This window comes from Phascolarctos cinereus, unplaced genomic scaffold (genome assembly GCF_003287225.1).
Source record: "Phascolarctos cinereus isolate Bilbo 61053 unplaced genomic scaffold, phaCin_HiC Scaffold_2;HRSCAF=192, whole genome shotgun sequence".
NCBI classification, from domain to species: Eukaryota; Metazoa; Chordata; class Mammalia; order Diprotodontia; family Phascolarctidae; genus Phascolarctos; species Phascolarctos cinereus.
In genome coordinates this window covers 402,508,095-402,528,464 of record NW_027555625.1, presented here as the reverse complement: position 1 = coordinate 402,528,464, position 20,370 = coordinate 402,508,095, and the positions used below count along the sequence as shown (strand labels likewise).

General features: G+C 39.6%; 1 protein-coding gene across 1 annotated transcript in view; it reads right to left on the bottom strand.

The window, feature by feature from the left end:
* The window catches only part of TENM2 (teneurin transmembrane protein 2), a 376,176-nt gene extending 360,887 nt beyond the window's left edge, over window positions 1-15,289 (bottom strand). Inside the window, 1 exon segment of the mRNA XM_020992339.2 lies at window positions 15,085-15,289. Coding sequence (XP_020847998.2) covers window positions 15,085-15,205 — 121 coding nt within the window. The 5' untranslated portion in view covers window positions 15,206-15,289.
* Between the last annotated feature and the right edge of the window lie 5,081 nt (window positions 15,290-20,370).

The following is a 20,370-nucleotide window of genomic DNA, read 5'->3' as shown; positions in this document are numbered from 1 at the left end:
TTTAACTAGCTGAAGACATAACAGCCACAGGTAACTGTCTGATTACTATGTGTGAGCCCTCCACTAAAATTCCCTGGTTTCAAAGTTTTTGATAACTATGTCAACAGAATTAAAGCTTGGGAAGACTGCCAGCCTAGAAAGGTTTCACACATAGGTCTGATGATTGATTTCATTGTGTGTCTTCTGAAGACCAGAACATTGGAACAGACTTGTCACCAGAAGGCTGGATATCAGAGAGTGCTAAGCGAGCCCTTTCCAATCCATCTTCTTTTTAGCCAATAAATTGGCACTATTAAAGAACCAGTCTGATATGGTACTCTCCTTCTCAATAAGCTTCGACGGTGCCCTGTTGCTCAGAGTATAACACAAACTCTTTTGTTTGATATTTAAATCTCTTCCACTCCAATCTGTTTTCCTAAACATCCTCCTTCATTCCTGTCAACCATATGTTCCCCATATGTAATGTTCTCTCTCCCACCTTCATGGTTTTGAATAAGGAATTCACTATGCCTAGATAAATCAACAACCTGAGTCAGCCAATCAATAAATACGATTTGGGGGCTATCGACTGTTTTTGGGGTAGCTTGGCGGTACAGTGAGTAGAGCATTAGACCTCGTGTCAAGAAGACCTGGACACTTATTAGCTGTATCACCCTGGGTAAATCATTTAACCTCTTGCTTCAGTTTCCTTATTTTTATATAATAATATAATATAGTATTTATATATATGTGTGTGTGTGTACATATATATACATATATACATATATACATATATATGTATATATATGTGTGTATATATATGTATATATATGTGTGTGTGTATATATATATATATATATATGTGTATATATATATGTGTGTGTGTGTGTGTATACATATATATATAATACATAATGGGATAATAATAGCACCTGCCTTAGATGGTTGCTGTGAGGGCCAAATGAGATAATATTTGTAAAATGCTTAGTAAACCTTAAAGTGCTATACAAATACTAGTTTTTATTGTTGTTGCTATTATTTTTATTTTACTACTAAAGTTTTGTTTAGAGAGAACAATGTATATGGGGAACATACGGTTGGCAGAGATGAAGGAGGAATAAGTTTTTAAAAAGTTTAGAGAAGAAGGGCTTTAAATACCAAAAAAAAAAATTGTGTTTTACTCTAGCAATGGGGAACCATTGAAGTTTATTGAGCAGGAGAGTAACATTAGACTGGTTCTCTAACAGTGCCAGTATAGTAGCTAAAAAAATTTAGCAATAAATTTTATATGTGTTAACAGTTATTATTATTTTGAAATCAAGGCATTTCATGATTCACAGCAATATTGGGTTACTAGGAAAATATTAATATTAAAAATGTGTTCGTGTGTGTTTGTGTAGGGGGTGGGGTGGGGAACCATGTGAAATGTAAGATGTTGCATGGTTTTCCAAAAGCAATTCAGCTTACTTTATTCCTTCTGCACAATTTTTGGCCCAGGCTATTCAAGGAATGCATACTGATTAACTATCTCAATAGATTTACTGGAAGTATTTTATTGGAAAAGGAAGTGAGCTACTGATGTAACAAAAGCAAGGGATAACAGACAGCCTGAATGGTGAAGTAGTTCCCATCATCCAACATTTTAACCAACATTTATTAAATATCTAATGCTGGAAGTTAGATGGCCTTCCTTGGGACTATGAGCCGTGGTACAGTTAGGGCTGTCTAATGACTCAGAGTCCTTTCCCCATGGAAAAGGTCAGCCTCCCTAGGAAGAAAGGGGACTGATTTCTCGGCAACTGGACATGGGGCAGTACTATAGTACCACACAGGACCTTTTGGGAAGAGGAAGGCAGGATTCTGGACTGCTTATGAGCTAGGGCATAACTCGTGTGTATGGGGCGCGCGTGTGTGTGTGTCTGTGTGTGTGTGTGTGTGTGTGTGTTTTCTTTTTCCATTGTGTAAATAAAACCTTTTTTATGTTTCAAGTCTTGATGGAAGCAATGCATACAGGGAAGCCTGAGGGCCCCTTTGAGCAGAACACCATAAACTATATACTCATGTTCCCAGTGGTAGATGGATTGGAAACAGCTAGGTTAGCACTATCTGATATCTAACCTCTTGGTGACAAAATTGTTTATTTTATTATTATTGATTATTATTGTTATTAGACTGGGAAGGAAGTAGTGTTTGTTTGTTGGTGACCTTGATTGCCAGGTTAAGGAGTTTGAACTTAATTTGCTAGGCAAAAGATAGCTCTTTAAGGGTTTCCAGCAGAGGAGTGATGTGATCACATCTGTGCAAGAAGAATATGACTTTTATACTACAAAAGATGGATCAGAGAAGAAAGAAGATGGAGGTGGGGAGTGCAGTTGTAAGACAGTAGCAATAGTCTTAAATAGTAATGGGGAAGGCCTTTTCAAGGCAAGTGGAAACAGGAATAGAGAGGAGAGGATGGAGGCGAGAGATATTCTGAAGGGAGAGTCAACAGGATTTGACAACAACCACAACACAGAAGGCCTGACATCTCAACGTGGTTATTCTGTGGGTGCAAATCACGATCTATTTAGGTCTCGATATCCCGTGTGAGATTGTTATTTATATCCCTGCATAAAACCTCTACAGCGGATCTGCCCAAAGACCCCTTTACATGTGTAATTTGACATTCTGTGTAAACTATGCATCAGTCGGGTTTTAGGGCTTGACATAACGATTCCAAGTATAATTTTAGGGAATCTCTCACAAAATGTTTCTGGTTTGTTTCCCAGGCCTAGGAAACCCTAAAAGTGTCAGAATCTAGCTCTAGTCTCATAAGATTTCTTTGGTTTATACCCCCCCACCCACACAAACACTGGAAACATCAGTATATAGTTTGTGCTGCTCTGTTGAAAGAGGCCCTCAAGCTCCCCTGTATGTACTGAGTCCATCAAGACTTTAAATATGAAAAAGGTTTTATTTACACAATGGAAAAAGGAAACACAGACACCCCCCCCCCGTGTTGCACCCAAGCTCAAAGGCAGTTAAGACCCTGCATTCCCCTTTTCAAAGAGACCTATACAGTCCCTTCTACTTATAGTACTGCTCCATATAGTTGAGAGTTGCTGAGAATTCAATCAATCTCTCTTCTTCTTAGTGAGGTCCACCTTACCTATGGAGAAAGAACTCTGGGTCATCAGACAGCCAATACTCACCCCTGAACCTGTACCATGGCTCACAGTCCCAAGGAAGGGCATCTAACTTCCAGCTTCAGGTACTTAATAAATGTTGGTTAAACTGTTGGATGGTAGGAACTAATTCACTATTCAGACTCTATGTTATCCCTTATTTTTGTTACATCACTAGCTTTTTCCAATAAAATATTTCCAATAAATCTATTGAGATAGTTCATTAGTATGCATTCCTTGAACAGCCACCATAGGTGATAATGAGTTGGGCCCAAAATTGTGCAGAAGGGATACGGTTGACTGAATTGCTTTTGGGAAACCATGAAGCATTTTACATGATTCTGAGATGGATCCCCCCGTCCCTGCACACACACACACACACACACACACACACACACACACACACACATACACACACATACTTAACACCAATATTTTCCCAGTAATCCCTTATGGCTGTGAATCATGAGATACCTTAATTTCTAAAAAAAATAATAACTGCTAAACTTATATAGTACTTTACAAAGCATTTTGCATATATTATCTCATTTAAACCTCAAAGCAGATACTGTGAGGCAGATACTATTATTATGCCCATTTTACAGATGAAGAAACCAAAGATGAGAACTTGCTTAGGGTCGGCTAACCAGTAAGAATCTTAGGAGGGATTTGAATTCAGGTCTTTCTGACTTAAAGTCTTCCACACTCTCCCTTCTGCTTCCTTACAGAATCAAAAAGCAACAATGAGGAACCAAGACAAGCATAGTAGGTGTAAATATGCTGAAGCATATCCCCAATAGTGACTTACACATACGTAATATGATTATAGCACTTCTTAAACTGTGGGTCACAACCCCATATGGGGTCATGAAAAGTCTGGTAACAGTCAAAGGTTTCTGCAAATCAATTGCATGATGAATCCAAGTTGTTTCTGGAAGTTCTTGCCCATATTTCACAGCACAACTTCATTGTGGCCTTGGTTCTGAACACAAAGCGTGTGCACTTTGCACTGTTTGTGCCCTCAGGCCACACAGCGCCAACAAATGCTGCTGAAATGGAAAAGGGGTCTCAAGTGGGAAAAGTTTAAGAAGCCTTGATATAGAATGCATCACTCAGAAAATGTAATTTGGTAAAGACTATTCCCCCACACTGGAACTGTACTCTCTTTTCATCTCCACTGCTTAGAACTCCTACTTTCCTTCAAAGTTCAGCTCAATTACTACCTTCTACACACGGCCTTCCCTGATCACCCCAAGGTGTTAATGCCACCCTCTCTAAATTATATTGTATTTATTTTTTAAAATATATTTTACAGGCATATAATTGGTGGTTCTATTAAAGTATCAGAAATCATTTTTCATAATCAATACTGTCCTCAAAGTCTCCTTGGGATTGAAGAGATCCACTTAAGGCATTAGTTTCTTATTATAGTATGCAATGATAAAAAACAAATTTTGGGACTCAAGCAGCAGGGCCTCTCTTAAATGGGAAAATGAGATTGTAGGCAAGAAGTGAATTCCAGCTCAATGCAGTATTCAGGACTCTGAAGGACAGATACCCTAAGTATCATCTGGCTAAGAATAGTAGGGCAGGAAACTGTTAAGCCTTCTATGATACCCCTGAACATCTTCTCACATCTAGGACACCCTTTTTCTATTTCCTAGAGAGAAACGAAGGTAGCAGAGAGAAGGTACACATCGTGTATCAATCATGGAATTTTTGCCAATAGCAAGATTTTTCCTGAGAAGAAGCTATTCGGCGACATCCACAGCTTCCACACTGAATGCAGCTAAAGAAATGCCTGGTCTCTCCTGACTTTGTGTTCCTTTTCACTTTGGGGAAATAAAGTGGTCCTGGGGACAGACAGTTGGACAAGAGAAAATGTGTGTTTGTGTGCGGGGTGGGGGGGTGTCATTTAGTAGAAGATAGAAATGAAAAGTTTTAATCCCTGCTTGTTACACTGACAAACATCGGTGGCAGCAGCTATGAGCAGTTTGCTGGTGGAGTCACACTTGCCAGGGTACAGAACCATGAATCAGGAGGAGACTACGAGGTCATGTAGGCCAGGATGTCTGCAGACCGTGAACTTGTTTTCTTTCTTTCCTTCTTTCCTTCCTTCCTTCCTTCCTTCCTTCCTTCCTTCCTTCCTTCCTTCCTTCCTTCCTTCCTTCCTTCCTTCCTTCTTTCTTTCTTTCTTTCTTTCTTCAATTGAGGTTAAGTGACTTGCTCAGGGTCACACAGCTAGTAAGTGTCAAGTGTTTAGTCGGATGCCGGATTTGCACTCAGGTCCTCCCGACTTCAGGGCTGGTGCTCTATCCACTGTGCCACCTAGCTGCCCCTGAACTTGTTTTCTTAAATATTTTTATAACAGTTGTATTTCAGTATAACTGGTTTCCTTTGCAATCCTATGTACTGTGTTTTCATGCATTTAAAATATTAATCTGAGAAGGGGTTCATAGGCTTCATCAAACTGCCAAAGGGATCCATGACATAAAAAATGATTTAGACAAACTCCTTTATATTTACAGATGATCAAAGGATCACAGATCTAGGGCTGGAAGAGACCTCAGAGGTTATTAGTCCAACCCCTTCATTTTACAGATGAAGAAACTGAGCCCCAGAAGTAAAGTGACTTGGCCAAGGTCACTCTCCTCCTGGGAGTCACTACCAGCATTCAAACTAAGATTCTTTATGGTTCCATGTTTAACAGGAAAGTTCAAGCTTCTTCCCACTGTGCCATATTATAGAAAATGAGGGCTGAGCTGGAACTCTAAGCAAGGACTTCTAAGGCCAAGTTCATGCTTTATACCAGGCTGCCTCTCTTAATCCCCAAAATGACAGGCGTTGCTTCCAAATTTTCAGGGACCTGGGTGGCTACTCCCTGACAAGCCGCAGTCAGACTTAGGAAAGAAAGTTATCTACCATCACAGCACTTGCTCTACTCTCTATCTTAAAGTGGCTAGGTGGCACAATGGATAGAATGCTGGGTCTAGAGTCAGGAAGACCTGAGTTCAAATCCAGCCTCAGACACTTGGTAACTGTGACCCTGAACAAGTCACTTAACCTTTGTCAGTCTCACTTCCCTCCTCTGTAAAATGGGAATAATGATAGTATTTAACTTACAGGATTGTTGTGAGAATCAGATAAGATGATAGATACAAATTACTTTGCAAACCTTAAATTGCTATATAAATGTTAGCTATCGCCATCATCAACATTATTATGATTATATAGCCTAAGGGTGCCAATCCCGAAACTATGCGAATGTCATTTAACACACAAGTTCACAAGTTTGACAAGGGGTGACTCCATAAAGGCTTGCCATGTACATCTATATGTCTCTAAATCGTCCTAGAAGCTGGTGTGAGACTGGAAAAATGTGAGAATGAGAGTCTGGCCGGCTCCCCTCATCTAATGAGGCTGCAGAGTACAACGAAAAACAGGACTTACAGCTTGAAGGGACCTTAGAGATCACTTGGTCCTACTCCCTCGTTTTACACATTGGGACACCAAGCTCAGAAGAGGAAAAGCGCGACTTGAAATTTTAACATTCTGTATTCGTGGGAAGTCTGAATCGCCAAGCTGCCTCCTCCCCTCACCTGGAAGGTAGGGCCTGCTGTCAGCCAGCACCGAGATGACAGAAGCCTGGTGAGTCATAGCCATCTCACCAACATTCTAGCAGGAATTTTAGCTGAGCTAGTTCTGTGTTTTCTTGCCATCACTGTAATTCCCCTCATTCTTATTATGCCTCTCCAACCTGCTTTTACCCCATTAGCTTCCTTCATCTCTGTTACCTACAATTGTTACTGTGAGGGTGGAAACTCTTTCCCCCCCTTCCCCTCCCACTCCAACTTATCAATGAATCGATCTATAGAAGTGATGTTTTAAATGTGTAAACAAGATGTTCTAAACCCTGTGACTTCTTTGATTGTGTCAAGAAAGAAAGCTATATGATTGAGGAAGAGACCTCAACGGTCATTAGTTCAACTCTTTCCCTTTACAGATGAAGAACCTGAGCTCCCGAAGCTAAGTGACTTGACCAAGGTCAACTAGCTCGTAAAGGGCAATACCAGTAGTCAAACCTCATGGTTCCAAGTTTAACAAGAAAGTCCAGGCCTCTTCCCATTGTACAACACTGGAACTCTAGGGGCCTGATGGACTTATGTATTACATGGCAGCCAATCCATCAGGTGAGCTCAGTCTGGAGGATTCCAGTTGGATCCAAGCTCCTAAAGGGGAACTACTTCTGGGGGAGGAGATTCTTCTGATATCTCTTCCTCCCTACTCCTCCTGCCCTCTCCCCTCCACCTTCAGGAGCTTGGCTCCAACTGGAATCCTCAACTCTAGAACCTGGGGCCTCCTCACTCTAGAACATCAGTCCACCCTGTGTCATTCTCACCCTCTCCCATTGGTAAGCTCCTCAATTTGTGGAAGGGCCCAGGCCAGCAGCCTGTATTCCCCTTTCTATTGTTCATAACTTTCCAGACTTTTCTACCATGTCCTTAAGTGGATACTTCTTTCTCTGCCACTTCTCCCACTTTTGAACTCTTACCGTCTTCCCCATTACAATGTAAGCTCCTTGAGGACAGTGCCTGTCACTCTTTTTGCTAGTATTTGTAACACTAGGGATTAGCACAATGTTGGGCACATAGCATTTAATTAATGCTTCTTTCCTTGTCCTGCCTTACCCAAGAGGCTAGATGACCCATGTTCACATATCTAGCACATGTTAGACACAAAGCTTGAATCTTGATTGCAGTCTGGCTCTCTATTCATTATTCGATGTGGCATCATGACTTACATAAAATGCGATTCAGATGGCAAACTATTATTGCCACTACCACCCTCATCATCCTCATTCTTGACCTTATCATGAATGTCCCTTCTACTCTCCGGCCATAGTGAGCTCTAGCTTTCCTTCCATTTATACAAACATATTAGACAGCATATGCCTTACTCCTCACTCCACCACTATCACCTGACTGCGTCCCCTCCTTTGAAGCCCATATACCATCTTATGAAGAGTGTCCCAAAAGGCTTATTGCAGTTTTAAAGCTTAAGGGCCTTTGGGACATCCTGTATATTAGACTCTCACCGTCTTTGTGACTCTTATCTACTAGAATCCAAAATACTTTCTCACATTTCTTGATGACTTCTTTATCTGGCCCTTGCCAGCATCCTTAGTATCTCCAATATACAAAATATCGGTTCTGTTCTTTGGGCAACTCAATCCCAGGGACTTTCCCCTGCTATCTTTCCACTTCACCTACACACCAGCAAGGCCATGCCTTTGATCATATCAACACTAAATACAGTTCTACTGCTGAAATCCCCTCACATTTCTGATTACAACCTTGAGATCTTTTCCTTTTACCCCAACCCCTCCCTAGCTTCCCACAAACTAGCTTTTCATCCTCCTCAAGAACTCTAATTGTTTGATTGGTTTTCTCATTTTTCTTTTTGGTCAAATGAGAAGGTTAGATTATATGATCTCAATGATCTTTCCTAGATCTAGAGTCTAGAATCCTATGTACAGGATTTATTTAAAAATATATTTTCACAAAACTTATACGTGCATATATATATATACACACATATGTATGTGTGTATATGTGTGTGTGTGTATATATGCATATATATATATATATATATATATATATATATATATATATATATATATATATACACACACACACATATGCGTGTGGCATATGGCATAGTACATATAAAGCTGACACGACAGCTATAAAATCCTGGGTTCCTCTGTTCAAATGCCACCAGTGACACATACTGGCTATGTGACCCTGACCAACCCAATTAACTTCTCGGTGGCCCAGGCAACTCACTCTAAGAACATAAGGCCCAGAGAATGTAAGGCCAATCTGCATTTGTAAAAGAAGTTCTTTGTTTGACAGTACGTCATACCACTGGAATCACAGGTTCACTAAAAACAGATAGCAAAATGCTCAAATTATCTGGAAAATCTGCTTACATGGAAAGCTTCTTTCCATGAAGACACTAGAATACAAGTGAAATGTTAACTAAACACACCATTCTGTATAACCAAGCACCAGCAGGTTTTCATTTGTTACGTGGATTTTGAGTTGATTACCTGACTGAATTCTTTTTTTTCCCCTAGAAGGCCAAAGGACCCATACTGCCTTTGAATGAGGGAGGTCCGTGGCTCTTCTGGCACTTGAGCAGTACCCATGGACCTAGCCATGGATCACTGGTTATGATTCTCATCTCTAGCTTAAAGTGACATCCCCCTGGCAAACTGAAGAAGGAACTACCTAGCGAGTGATAAAAAAAAAAAAACACCTTTATTTAGACTCCTAAATAACTAAAACTCAGTGCTTTATTTAAGGAAGAAATAAGGTAAGCCAGTGCTTCTGGACTGCAACATAAATGCTACCATATTTTCTCCCCTAGTAAGCCTAGGAGGTGGCAGAATTCTTCATTATGTTGCCAAAGGGAAGTTCCAGGTGATTTTTCCAGATGAGTTATTATATAAGGATTCAAACTATATTATTGAATATAAGAAATGCTGGTTGGTTAATGTGGTTCTCTAGAAGGTCACAAAAATAATCCACTGACTTAGAGTGATGGTAGTGTGAAAGGAAGTGGCTGTAAGGGGAGGAGATTAAGGGAAAATATAATACTTTATTTCCAGTACTGCATTGCTCCACTATAGCATTTGATAGTTTTCTACAAGATCAAAGTAAACTAAGATTTAGAATAATATGTTGCTACAAGATTTTAGTACTTGAATTCAAAGAATGAGCCCTAGACATGGGAAATAATCAGAGATGGAATTACAGCTGAAAAGGACCTTGGAAGTCACTTAACCCAACCCCCTCAATTTAAAGACATGGAAACTGAGGTCAAAGACTGTAGGTGACTCACTATGGGTCACTTAACTAGAGCCAGGATTCAAATCCAGGCCCTCTGATTCTTCTGTGTCACATTACTTCTCATGACAGCCAAGTCATAACAATAAGGTTCTGCTTTTACTTTGAGGGAGTTTTCAAGTCTCCTAGTGAATATGGTTTATGGCTGATGTGTCTTTTTTAGACCAAGAACACCATCATAAGTTGCAACATGTAAGGGGAGATGTACAGTACCTCTCCAAAAGGAGTATTTAACTGATGTCAAGGAATAACAGAGAATTGGGAACAATTTTAGATTATCATATGGGCTGAATAACACAAGGTAATAATTCTATTTCACCTTTGTGAGAGAGAAAGATGATAAGATTAATCACATAAACCATAGTTTCTCAGAAAGCAAGGTCACTGACAGGTAAATAACCTCTAAAAGTCAATATTCTTAATTAGCTGAACAGGAGGCCATATTAGTTATTGTGTGATAATGATACCCAGAGCTTCTTACACTTTTTCCACTCATGGCCCCTTCTGCATTTCTTAAATTGTAGGTCGCAACCCCATGGTCGTGACCCACAGTTTAAGAAGCACTGAAGGTCATAAATTACTGGAATCTAGGTGTCACAGTGGATAGTATGGTGGAGCTGGGAGTCATGAAGACACAAGTTGGAATCTTGCCTCTGACCATGGGCTAGTCACTTAACCTGTTAGTCTCACTTTCCTTCTCTGCTAACAGAGAATAATTATAGCGCTGACCTATGTAGGTTGCTGTTAGGATCAAACGAGACGATATATGGGAAGTGATCTGCAAACCTTAAGGTGTTATATAAATGTCAGCTATTGTTATTACTACTAATATTAAAATCAGAGCTAGATGGAAGCTTGGACATAATCTGATTCAAAATACTCACTTCAGAAACGAGTTCAACCTAGACCAAGACAGGTGAAATGATTTGCCATTAAACCCAGGCTGCCTAACTCCCAGTTTGTTGCTTAGACCAGTAGGCCACAAGTGGTTCTACAGAAAAATAAGGAACCTTCATTTCAAATATGATTTAAAATACTCTATCCCCAAAATATCCACTTTGAATCAGCCTATCAAATTAAATTATATTAGTTCATAGGATCAGAGATTTAGAATTAAAGGGAACTCACATGTCATTTAAGCTAACCTTATTTTTTTTTCAGTTAAAGAAAGTGAGGGGCCCAAAGAGATTAAGAGATTTGCTCACATAGATAGCAAATTACAGAGCTGGAATTTGAACCCAGGTCCTTTGACTTCACATAAAACACTCTGTTACATTATGCGTTTCTTCAGAAACAGATAACCCAAAAGAGCCGGTCACAGAAATCATTCCCAAAGTTAAGATACTCCTGAGCTAGGGTTAGTATGCATCTTTCTTATGAAGGTTTCATTTTATTTTACTTTATTTTACTTTTTGTTTTCAATGGGGCAAGGGGAGAAAAAATAAATGTGTGTTAATTGAAAAAAATAAAATTTAATTTTAAAAAAATAAAAAGAAAAGAATAAATTGAACATCTTGACAGAATCTCCAGCTTATCCTAACCCAAAAATATTGTGTAGAGAACAGAAAAAAAATAAACAATTGCATTTGCTCTCACATTAGCTAAACCAGAGCCAAGTACTCTGAACAGTGTCCCTTTTGGCTGGTTCATGAAAAAGCCCTCAGCAAAGTGCCCACCAAAACTAAGTGTGTTGAACAATAGGGTCTGGAGAAGATATTGCATCCACACAACTGTTGTTTGGAATGATTATGGATCTCCAAACTTAATATATTTTTCTCCATTATCAAAGCTCAAATAAATAGAAACCTTAAATCAGCTTAGCAGATTGGTTTCAAAAATTAAGACAACATATATCTGACTCTGATAACTCAGATTCAATAAATATTCAGTGTGGTCAGTTTCTAGTTGTCACCATCAAAATGATGCTTTGATTAGGCATAACGTCAACAAAAATACCCCCCAACAAGCTCCAATTGTATACACACCCTAAGGAAATAAATTGCTCACAATGCTATCTATAAGAACAGTCTAGATGGTGCAGAGAGATGAACTGACCTCTCTTATGGAAATCATCTTTCTCTGGTATCTTTATATGCATAAAAGGATATAGCTTTGAAAAAGTCTCATTTTCTCTGTAATAATTGTCTGTTTTTAAAAAGCTATCAGCAGGTGCACCTCATTTCAACAGCCTCTCGTCCTTCATAATACAATATGCATCCCGATTACACAGTACAGAATAAAAAGCAGAAAAACATCAGTGAGGGTAGTTCAATTAAATGCAACATAATCTCTGCAGCACAAAAATGATTCTGCAACTGAAATCAAGTTCTAATGAGAGAAAAAAAAGGAATATATTTCCACATATTTTTAATTATATAGAATTTCCTCAAACATGATTTTTCATAATATATTCCATTAAGTTAACATCATATTTGAAGAAAGAGCATTTTCCGATTCCATTTTAAGCCTGATTTTGAGCAATTACAGTGTCATTGTTCTGTGGTAGAAAGGTTGAATTCATTTACTGTGTGGTTATGTTAGTTATGATTGATGTCTCTTCTCCAAATGATAAACCAATCACCCCAATGATGTAATGTCATTTTAAGAGTGCTATAATCACATTTCTCTCCAACTAGAAGCTCTGATGAGTTCTAATAAAGATTTATGGTAGATTAAAGGCCTTCATAATATCAACAATGGATTGCTCATTTGATGAAAGATTTGATTAGGTAATTTAAAAAAAAGAATACGAGTTTACTAAATATATCAGGACTGGCTATTGGGAAGGGCATGGCTATCATGAGTGGCTGTCTGTCACTTCATGCCCAGAAGGAGTCCTCTTAAATTCATTTGGGTGGCCTCTTCTAATTGTAGATGTTGAGGCCAACAGTGACATATGTTCATGCATGAAGCCAAAGCACTCCTTTTCATGACAAGTGTAATCTCATTAAGCCACGCTCTCGGCAGAACCTTCTGTTTCCTACTGCCCAGTAACACTTTGAAGGTAAAGGTGAGAGATGAATTTCGTGAGTGACCAATTCAGAAGTTATAGAAAAAACTGAGGTCCCCATCACCAATGCAGGAAAAAAAAAAAGACATCATTTCCACGAGACTCTCCCAAGGTGTGGCTCAAAACAATTCCATCCAAGTACTAGATATAGGGGGCTAAGATACAGAAGTATCCCTAAGGCATCGGTGGACCAGATTTCTATAAGACTAATGAGGTGCTGCTGGCCTCAGGCAGGTTATGGAAGGTGCATAAAGGAGGCTTGTTTCATGATCAGAACTGTAGGAGACAGGCTTCAGCTCTTGTTGTCTCCTGGAAGCTATAGGATCTTCATACGTGAGGATTTGTCCACGAACTGAGATAGTTCAGATGATTTTCAGCGGTCATTCTGGTTTCAGAGATCTCAGGCCAAAAGATACAATGGCACCAAGGGGGCACCAACATCATATTTCATCTGGCCAGATGTTTCTAGTCAGCAGAATAGGAGAGGTCAGTTCATCTCTCTCCACCATCCAGACTATCTTCTTATAGATAGCAGTGTGAACAATTTATGTTCTTAGGATGTGTATACAATTGGAGCTTGTTGAGGGGTATTTTTGTTGGCTTTATGCCTAATCAAGGCACCATTTTGATGTCAACAGCTAGAAACTGACCACACTGAATATTTATTGAATCTGAGTTATCAGAGTCAGATATGCTTAGTCTTAATTTTCGACACCAATCTGTTAAGCTGATTTAAGGTCTCTACTGATTTGCGCATTGGTAATGGGGAAAGATATATTAAGTCTGGAGGTCCACATTCATTCCAAATAACAGTTTAAAGTTTAACATTTTAAGCTTTTTTTTTTTTTACTCTATCACAGTGACAGAATTAGATCGGTTCTTGGAGGTCATTTAATCCAACCTGCTTATTTCACAGATAAGGAATCTGAGGCACAGAGAGGTTAAATGATTTGCCTAAGGTCTCACAGGTTGTATCAGAGGCAGAATCTGAACCCAGATCCTCTGGCACCTGAGCCAGTGTTCTTTCCACTATTCCACATACAGCCTGTTACCTGAAAATGACAGGCCTAACTGTGAATATGAGGGCAATGTTTACCACCATGCCACACGATCAGTGTATTAGATACAATCAAAGTCACATAAATATGAATCAGTGGAAAGATCCCTTTCAACTTGGCATGGGAACTCAGGGACCATAGCAAGTAGATTCACTTTGAGAGTAAAATCCCCAAAACAATGAGGCAGCAAAAGTCAGATGTCACACATCATAAAACAAAGGCACCTTACGTCCACATATACTGCAGGGGCACTGGTATTCCCTCGAGTGGGACTGTAACAGAAACGATACCAAACTCAACTTTCAAATTTAACAGCCTGCTTCAGTGCTCCACCTTTGAGATAGCCCTGCTTCCATGTGGAGGCCTAGGGAAAGTCCTCCCATCCAAAGAGGCCACCAACCCTCCTTAAGATTAATAAAGCCTCCTCAACAATGCAGATATACTGGTAGTTTTTGTATTCTTTATGTCTTTACTGACATGAGGACTGTAGACAAGAAATTCTCAAAAATTGTTCAGGAGGTATCACAGATAGACAGACCCCTTTGGCAGTTTAGTGAAGCTGATAGATCCCTTCTCAGATTAATGTTTTTAAACACACATGCACACACACACACACACACACACACACACACACACAAAACAGAACACATAAGATTACAAAGGAAACCAATTATATATAAAGATGTATTTTTTTTCCTTATCCACAATCATGGACCCTTTGAGGATCTGTAGACCCCAGGTTAAGAACTCTTTATCTAGAGTGAAATGGAGGGGGAAAAACAAACGTCATTTGCCTTGAAATGAAATGCCTCATCACCAGAAATGTCTTTCCCCTTTATTCCCTGCCACATTTCCCCTCCCCACCCCTTTGTTTCAGAAACCTCTGAGCAACAAAATGGTCATATGACAGACACACACAAATAATCACACATCCAAACGTGATGTGTTTGCTGTTTCCTTACCACTGCTGGAGGCTTGCTGGGGCCCCGAGCATGCTCTGAGCAGATATGAATTAGGGGAGAATTCCTCATCGGGGTTGGTGTCCATGATTTGATGGGAGGTGTTGCTGTCTAGCAATGGCATCTGGCAGCTAACTGGTGGAGGATTATGGGAGCTAGGCAGCTGAGCAGATGGAAGAAGGCTAGACGAGGATGTAGGTGGAATGGGACGACCTGGGAGAGAGGACAGAGGGATCAAAGGTCAGCAATGAATGTAATGATATAATAGTCAGAAAGTTATACGGAAATTGGCTGGAAAGAAAAAGGTTTTTAAAAAAATCGTGCCCCGCTGAAACACTGCACGTGTTATTAGAAGTAGTCTAATGTGTAAACTCCCATCAGAGGAGGCGTTGTTTGTTATTTCAGAAACAACGTGACATGCTGCATGACATCCATCTGAAAGGGTTAGGTAAGGTAAGATCAGTGAAAAAGGGTTAGGAAGAGGAATCGCCCCTGATGCCCACCCTAGAGTATTGGCGACACTTAATTTCCCATGGTTTCCATGGAGACGTTCCTTAGTAGGTCGTCAGTCACTCAGTTGACAAACATTTATTAAGCATTTACTATGTTCCAGGCACTGTGCTAAGCCCTGGGGAGAAAACAAAAGAAAGATGAAGATATTGTCCCTGTCCTCAAAGAGCTCACAATCTAATGAAGGAATGCAAAAAATTGCCAAGCGAAACAAGAAAGACGGAGGATCCAGGAAACAGGATGCTCCCGAGAGATCTCAGACGATGGTTACTCTTTTCTCCCTCTGGGCACATCCCCAGCCTTTCCTTTCATGTGGTTTGTAACACCTGGCAGCCAAATTATGGGGGGTGGGGGGGAGGGGGGGGAAGAAAATCACAAGGTACGGTTTCACCTGCTTGACACGTACATCTATGTACCCTCTCTGTCGCCCAAACTTTTCTTTTTGTTTTTTAGTTCTGCAACTGTGAAAATGGGTCAGCCACAGCAAAGTAAAGAACCATGGCTCCAAAAGCTAAGAGAGTTAAGGCAAATGGTGGTGAGAAGGAAGACCACGGGGAAGGAAGACAGTAGAGGGAAAGCCTGAAAGGGGACTTTGTCTCCAGGCCTAGAGTGTCCTCTTTCCTCACCTCTGCCCCAAGGCTTCTGACAAAACTTAGCTTGGGTACCAACTTCAGATGCCAACCATTTCTAGTACCCTCCTCTTCTCCTCCTCCAAAATTACTCTGTACTTAGCTATATTTATGTAGTTTCCTCCAACAGAATGAAAGTTCCTTTAAACCAAGAGCTGTGTTTTTATCTTTGTACTTACACTGCCTAGTGCAGTGTCTGATACATTACAAGTCTGTATAAATGTGTGCTTTATGAATGAATGAATGAATGAATGAATATCAAAATTATAAAGCTACCTGGCCCTCAAGGAATCATCTTCTTAAAGGAAATTCCATATATACAACACAAAACTTATAAATGAGATTAATTTGACGAAAGGGTAGTTGCTCCTTACAGAGGTTCTCCTGCAATAGTTTATTTTAAATGATGAGCTTTTCTAGTACATTTCAATGTTTGCTTACATATGATTGGCATTTTATGCTATTTTTCCCCTTGCCTTTTATGTCCTCCGCTCCTCTGAAAGCAGAGACAGTCTTCTTTTTCCATCTGTATCCCTAACGCTTAGCATAGTGCTTGGCACATGGCAAATTCTTAATAAATGCTTTTTCATTCATTCATTTGCAAGATGACAGAGACATAGGAGAGCAAAAAATATTTAAAGTTAAAAAGATTAAAAGCCTCTGTCCAGTGAAGGACAACCATAAATGAAGATAAAGTATCGCTGAAATCATGTCAATTAAGAGTGAATAGGATTTGATTTACTAAAATTTAGTGTGCATATAACTATTGAAGATCATAGCCCCGTTAGGATGAAAACACTCAGACCACCTAAAAGTACCATGTAGATTTGGCCTGCTTATTGCTGCTCTTAATAATAAGTACACCTGTAATGCCAAATTTCCAGGCCTACTTTGAATGTGAGTTATTACGTCATCCCACTGGTCCAAGCTCACTGATAGCACTGAATGAACTGCTTCCTCCACACATCTCTCTTCTTTAAGGGATAATATAAATAAATTGTTGGCTTTTAAGTAATTAGGAATGGGGGGATGAGGGGAAGGAATAGTAATGATCTTCATTATAGAAATTTAAAGAAAGGAAAAGTGATGGGGAGTAGAACTATAGGGAGACTTCACAGAGAACCTGACATAGCAGGCACTGAATAAGTAATTGTTAAAATGAATGGAATTTAATTGAATTGAGGGATGTGAAGAATTTGGTGGAGACAAAATGACATTCCAGGCAGGGTAAGTTTTCACAGGGACATTTTCCTGAGACTCAAAAACAAACAAAAATTTAGAACTCCTTTTATCTAAGCTACAACCTCCCCCCTCCACAGCCCTCTCCCACAATGCAGTTGGGTTATGATGTCAGAAGCATCCACTTGGGAGAAGCGCCATTTACCTCGTCAAAGCCATTGAACACAACCTGGGTATTCCAAAGTCAGAGCCACTGGAGGAGAACTTAAGTAGTGTTCATGCCTACTTAACAGCACGGTTCTAGCCAGGAACAACTTTTAACTTAGACGACTGATAGGCTTCAAAGTTTGTATTATAGTGGACATATCTGAGACTAAGTGTTGTACGACAGGGATGGCCGGAAGCCAATTTTAAAATTCCTTTGAGCAACTGAGATGGAATTAAATTCAACTTTTCTAAGAGCCTGAGATGATAGTTGCTGTGAAATCATTCTTTACATGAACTCTTTTTGAAATTTTGTTAAGCCTGAATTCATTTCATAGAGTACAAGACAGAACTGCTTTTTAATTTGTACAGATACAGACAATGGAAGAAGAGTGGAAGCACTGGCGTTACTAGAGTGCACTGAGACTGTGTATGGCAAGCTAGTTTGATTCCCGTAATTCCCCTGCCCCTCCGCTTCCAGAAAAGAGCATGCCTTTGTTACTCCCTAAATTCTGCACCCTGGGACCCACTGTGAACGATGATACTGCTCAATCCACAGATCTGTCCCAATCAACTGCTATCCTGTACTGTATTCGCTATGTAATTTTCTAATTTTGTCCAATTATGCTAACATTTTTTCCCCCTGTGACTGTTCCAACTGACAGAGACCATCTGTACAGATACAGACAGGTTCCAAAGTATAGCAGCAGAAGCTGAAAGTTAACATGTCTCTCTTTGCTTTCTATTTCCTGCAAAACCACTTAAGGTGGCATGGCCCTCGGGTGTATTTCAAAGGTTACAGGGTGCACAGCAGATGGGGCAGCTTTAATAGATTTGTTTAACACACATATATGCAAATACACTAAAATCTCATTACAGTGACATTCTTCTTGGTTTTTATTTTTTATTTTTTATTTTTGAATATGCACATAAGCAGCTATCCAGATGATTGGATTGATTCCCTGATGCCCTTCCAATAAAAATAGGGAATGATCCAAAAATGGCTAATTTAAGGTCTATTTTTTTCTGGTCCCAAATTAATGATGGTTTACTATTTTTTTCAACTCCTACAATTTGTACTAGAGACAAGACTCCTCATGGCTGGCCCATAGGTCTACCTGGTAACTTTACCTACTCCTGATATGGGTCAATGATGGCAGGGTAGAGATAACGGGATATATGGACAGCAGTAAGGTTTGCATTCTTTAGAGTGATGTCTCTCTTAAAGCATCATTTTGCTTCTTAAACTGATTCCAATTTGCATGAAATATCTGTACCACCCCAAGTCCAATCTATTGCATTTCCCTCTCTCCTTCACTTCCTAAATCCCTGCTACTCTGAATAGGGATTTGAAAACAGTTGTTGGCTTAGAGTAGTGTGAAACTTTCTGGATCCATTTCCAAATGTACTTAAAAGTAACTGGATCATTTTTTTCATTCATGGAGATACTAAAATGTGTAAGTAATGCTCATATTTTTCACATGTTGTCAAGGATTAGGATTACATGAGGGAAAAAGAGACAAGAAATGGGGAGGGTGGGGCAACGCACACTCTAAATCCTGTATTAAATCTGATGAAGTTCAATTATCTCATGAAATTCTAGTTGTTCACTACTAAAGAGGGACATACCAAAAGAGCAAAGGATTTAAGTCTAGGATTTAAGTCTAGGAGGGATCTTAGAAAGGTAGAGTATAGGTATTTCTTTGTCCTATGGCACTATTCTAGAAAAACTGGAGAAGTACATCTAGAAAAGGAAATGTCCAGAACACAGGTCTGGAACTATCCAGAGAGACTGTTCCTTTTTTTAAAAAGATGATTTCTTGGGGAAAAAAAAGGAAAGAAATGATTGATGTGAGAAATGAAAAAAAAAAATCTACTTTCTGCCTGCTGAGATGAAGATATTGTTCATGAATAACTTCATCCATGTGAAAATATGACCTCTGTCAAGGTCAAATTTATCTCCAGAGACGGCATCACGCAGCCACTGGTGTTTCACAAAGTCTATGTTGACACAAGGCCAAACATCTGGTTGAAAAGTGAAAAATTCAGTCAATGAGCCAGATGTTTCTACAATACTTGGCATTGTGTGAATGAAACATCCAGATGAATTTTCACTTTCCCTACAGATGTTTTAATGTTGCATAGACAGAGCCAAAATCTCTGGAGGTAGTTCAGGGGAAACATAGGAGAGAATAGATATATTTTCAGTATCTGAGACATTTCTTAGCCTCATTTTATGCATTCCCTGTTTCTTTGAAAATACAATCCTCCTTGCCCCTTAAATTACACTTTTAAATCAGCAGGAAAGTTCTTCAGAAAAGACACCAAATTCTAGGACGACTGTCTGGTTTTGATTACAGGAGAGCAACGATGCTTCTTATCTGACTTGCATAAAAATTCAAGGCAGTGTGAGGTCCCCATCATCAAAGTAGACTGTGGCCCAGAGAGGTTCTGCCAGAGGTACTATCATAAATGCATATGGTGTTATTTATTATACAGTGAGAAGCCACAGGAGAGTGGCCTCCCAGCTAGATTCCCTGGCTCAGGTTTCTTTCCTACTTCTTAGTCAATTTTGTACACCCTAAACAAATTCATCTCCTTAAAACATTTCATTCATGAGGGGACTTCACGGCTCAAAGATGCACATTCAGCCCATTCTGCTTCCCATGGGGTTGGAGTTAGAAGAGACCGCAGGGGCTATCCCCCAACCCCCTTGTTTTACAGATAAAGAAACTGAGGCCCATGGAGGTTAAATGACTTGTCCAGG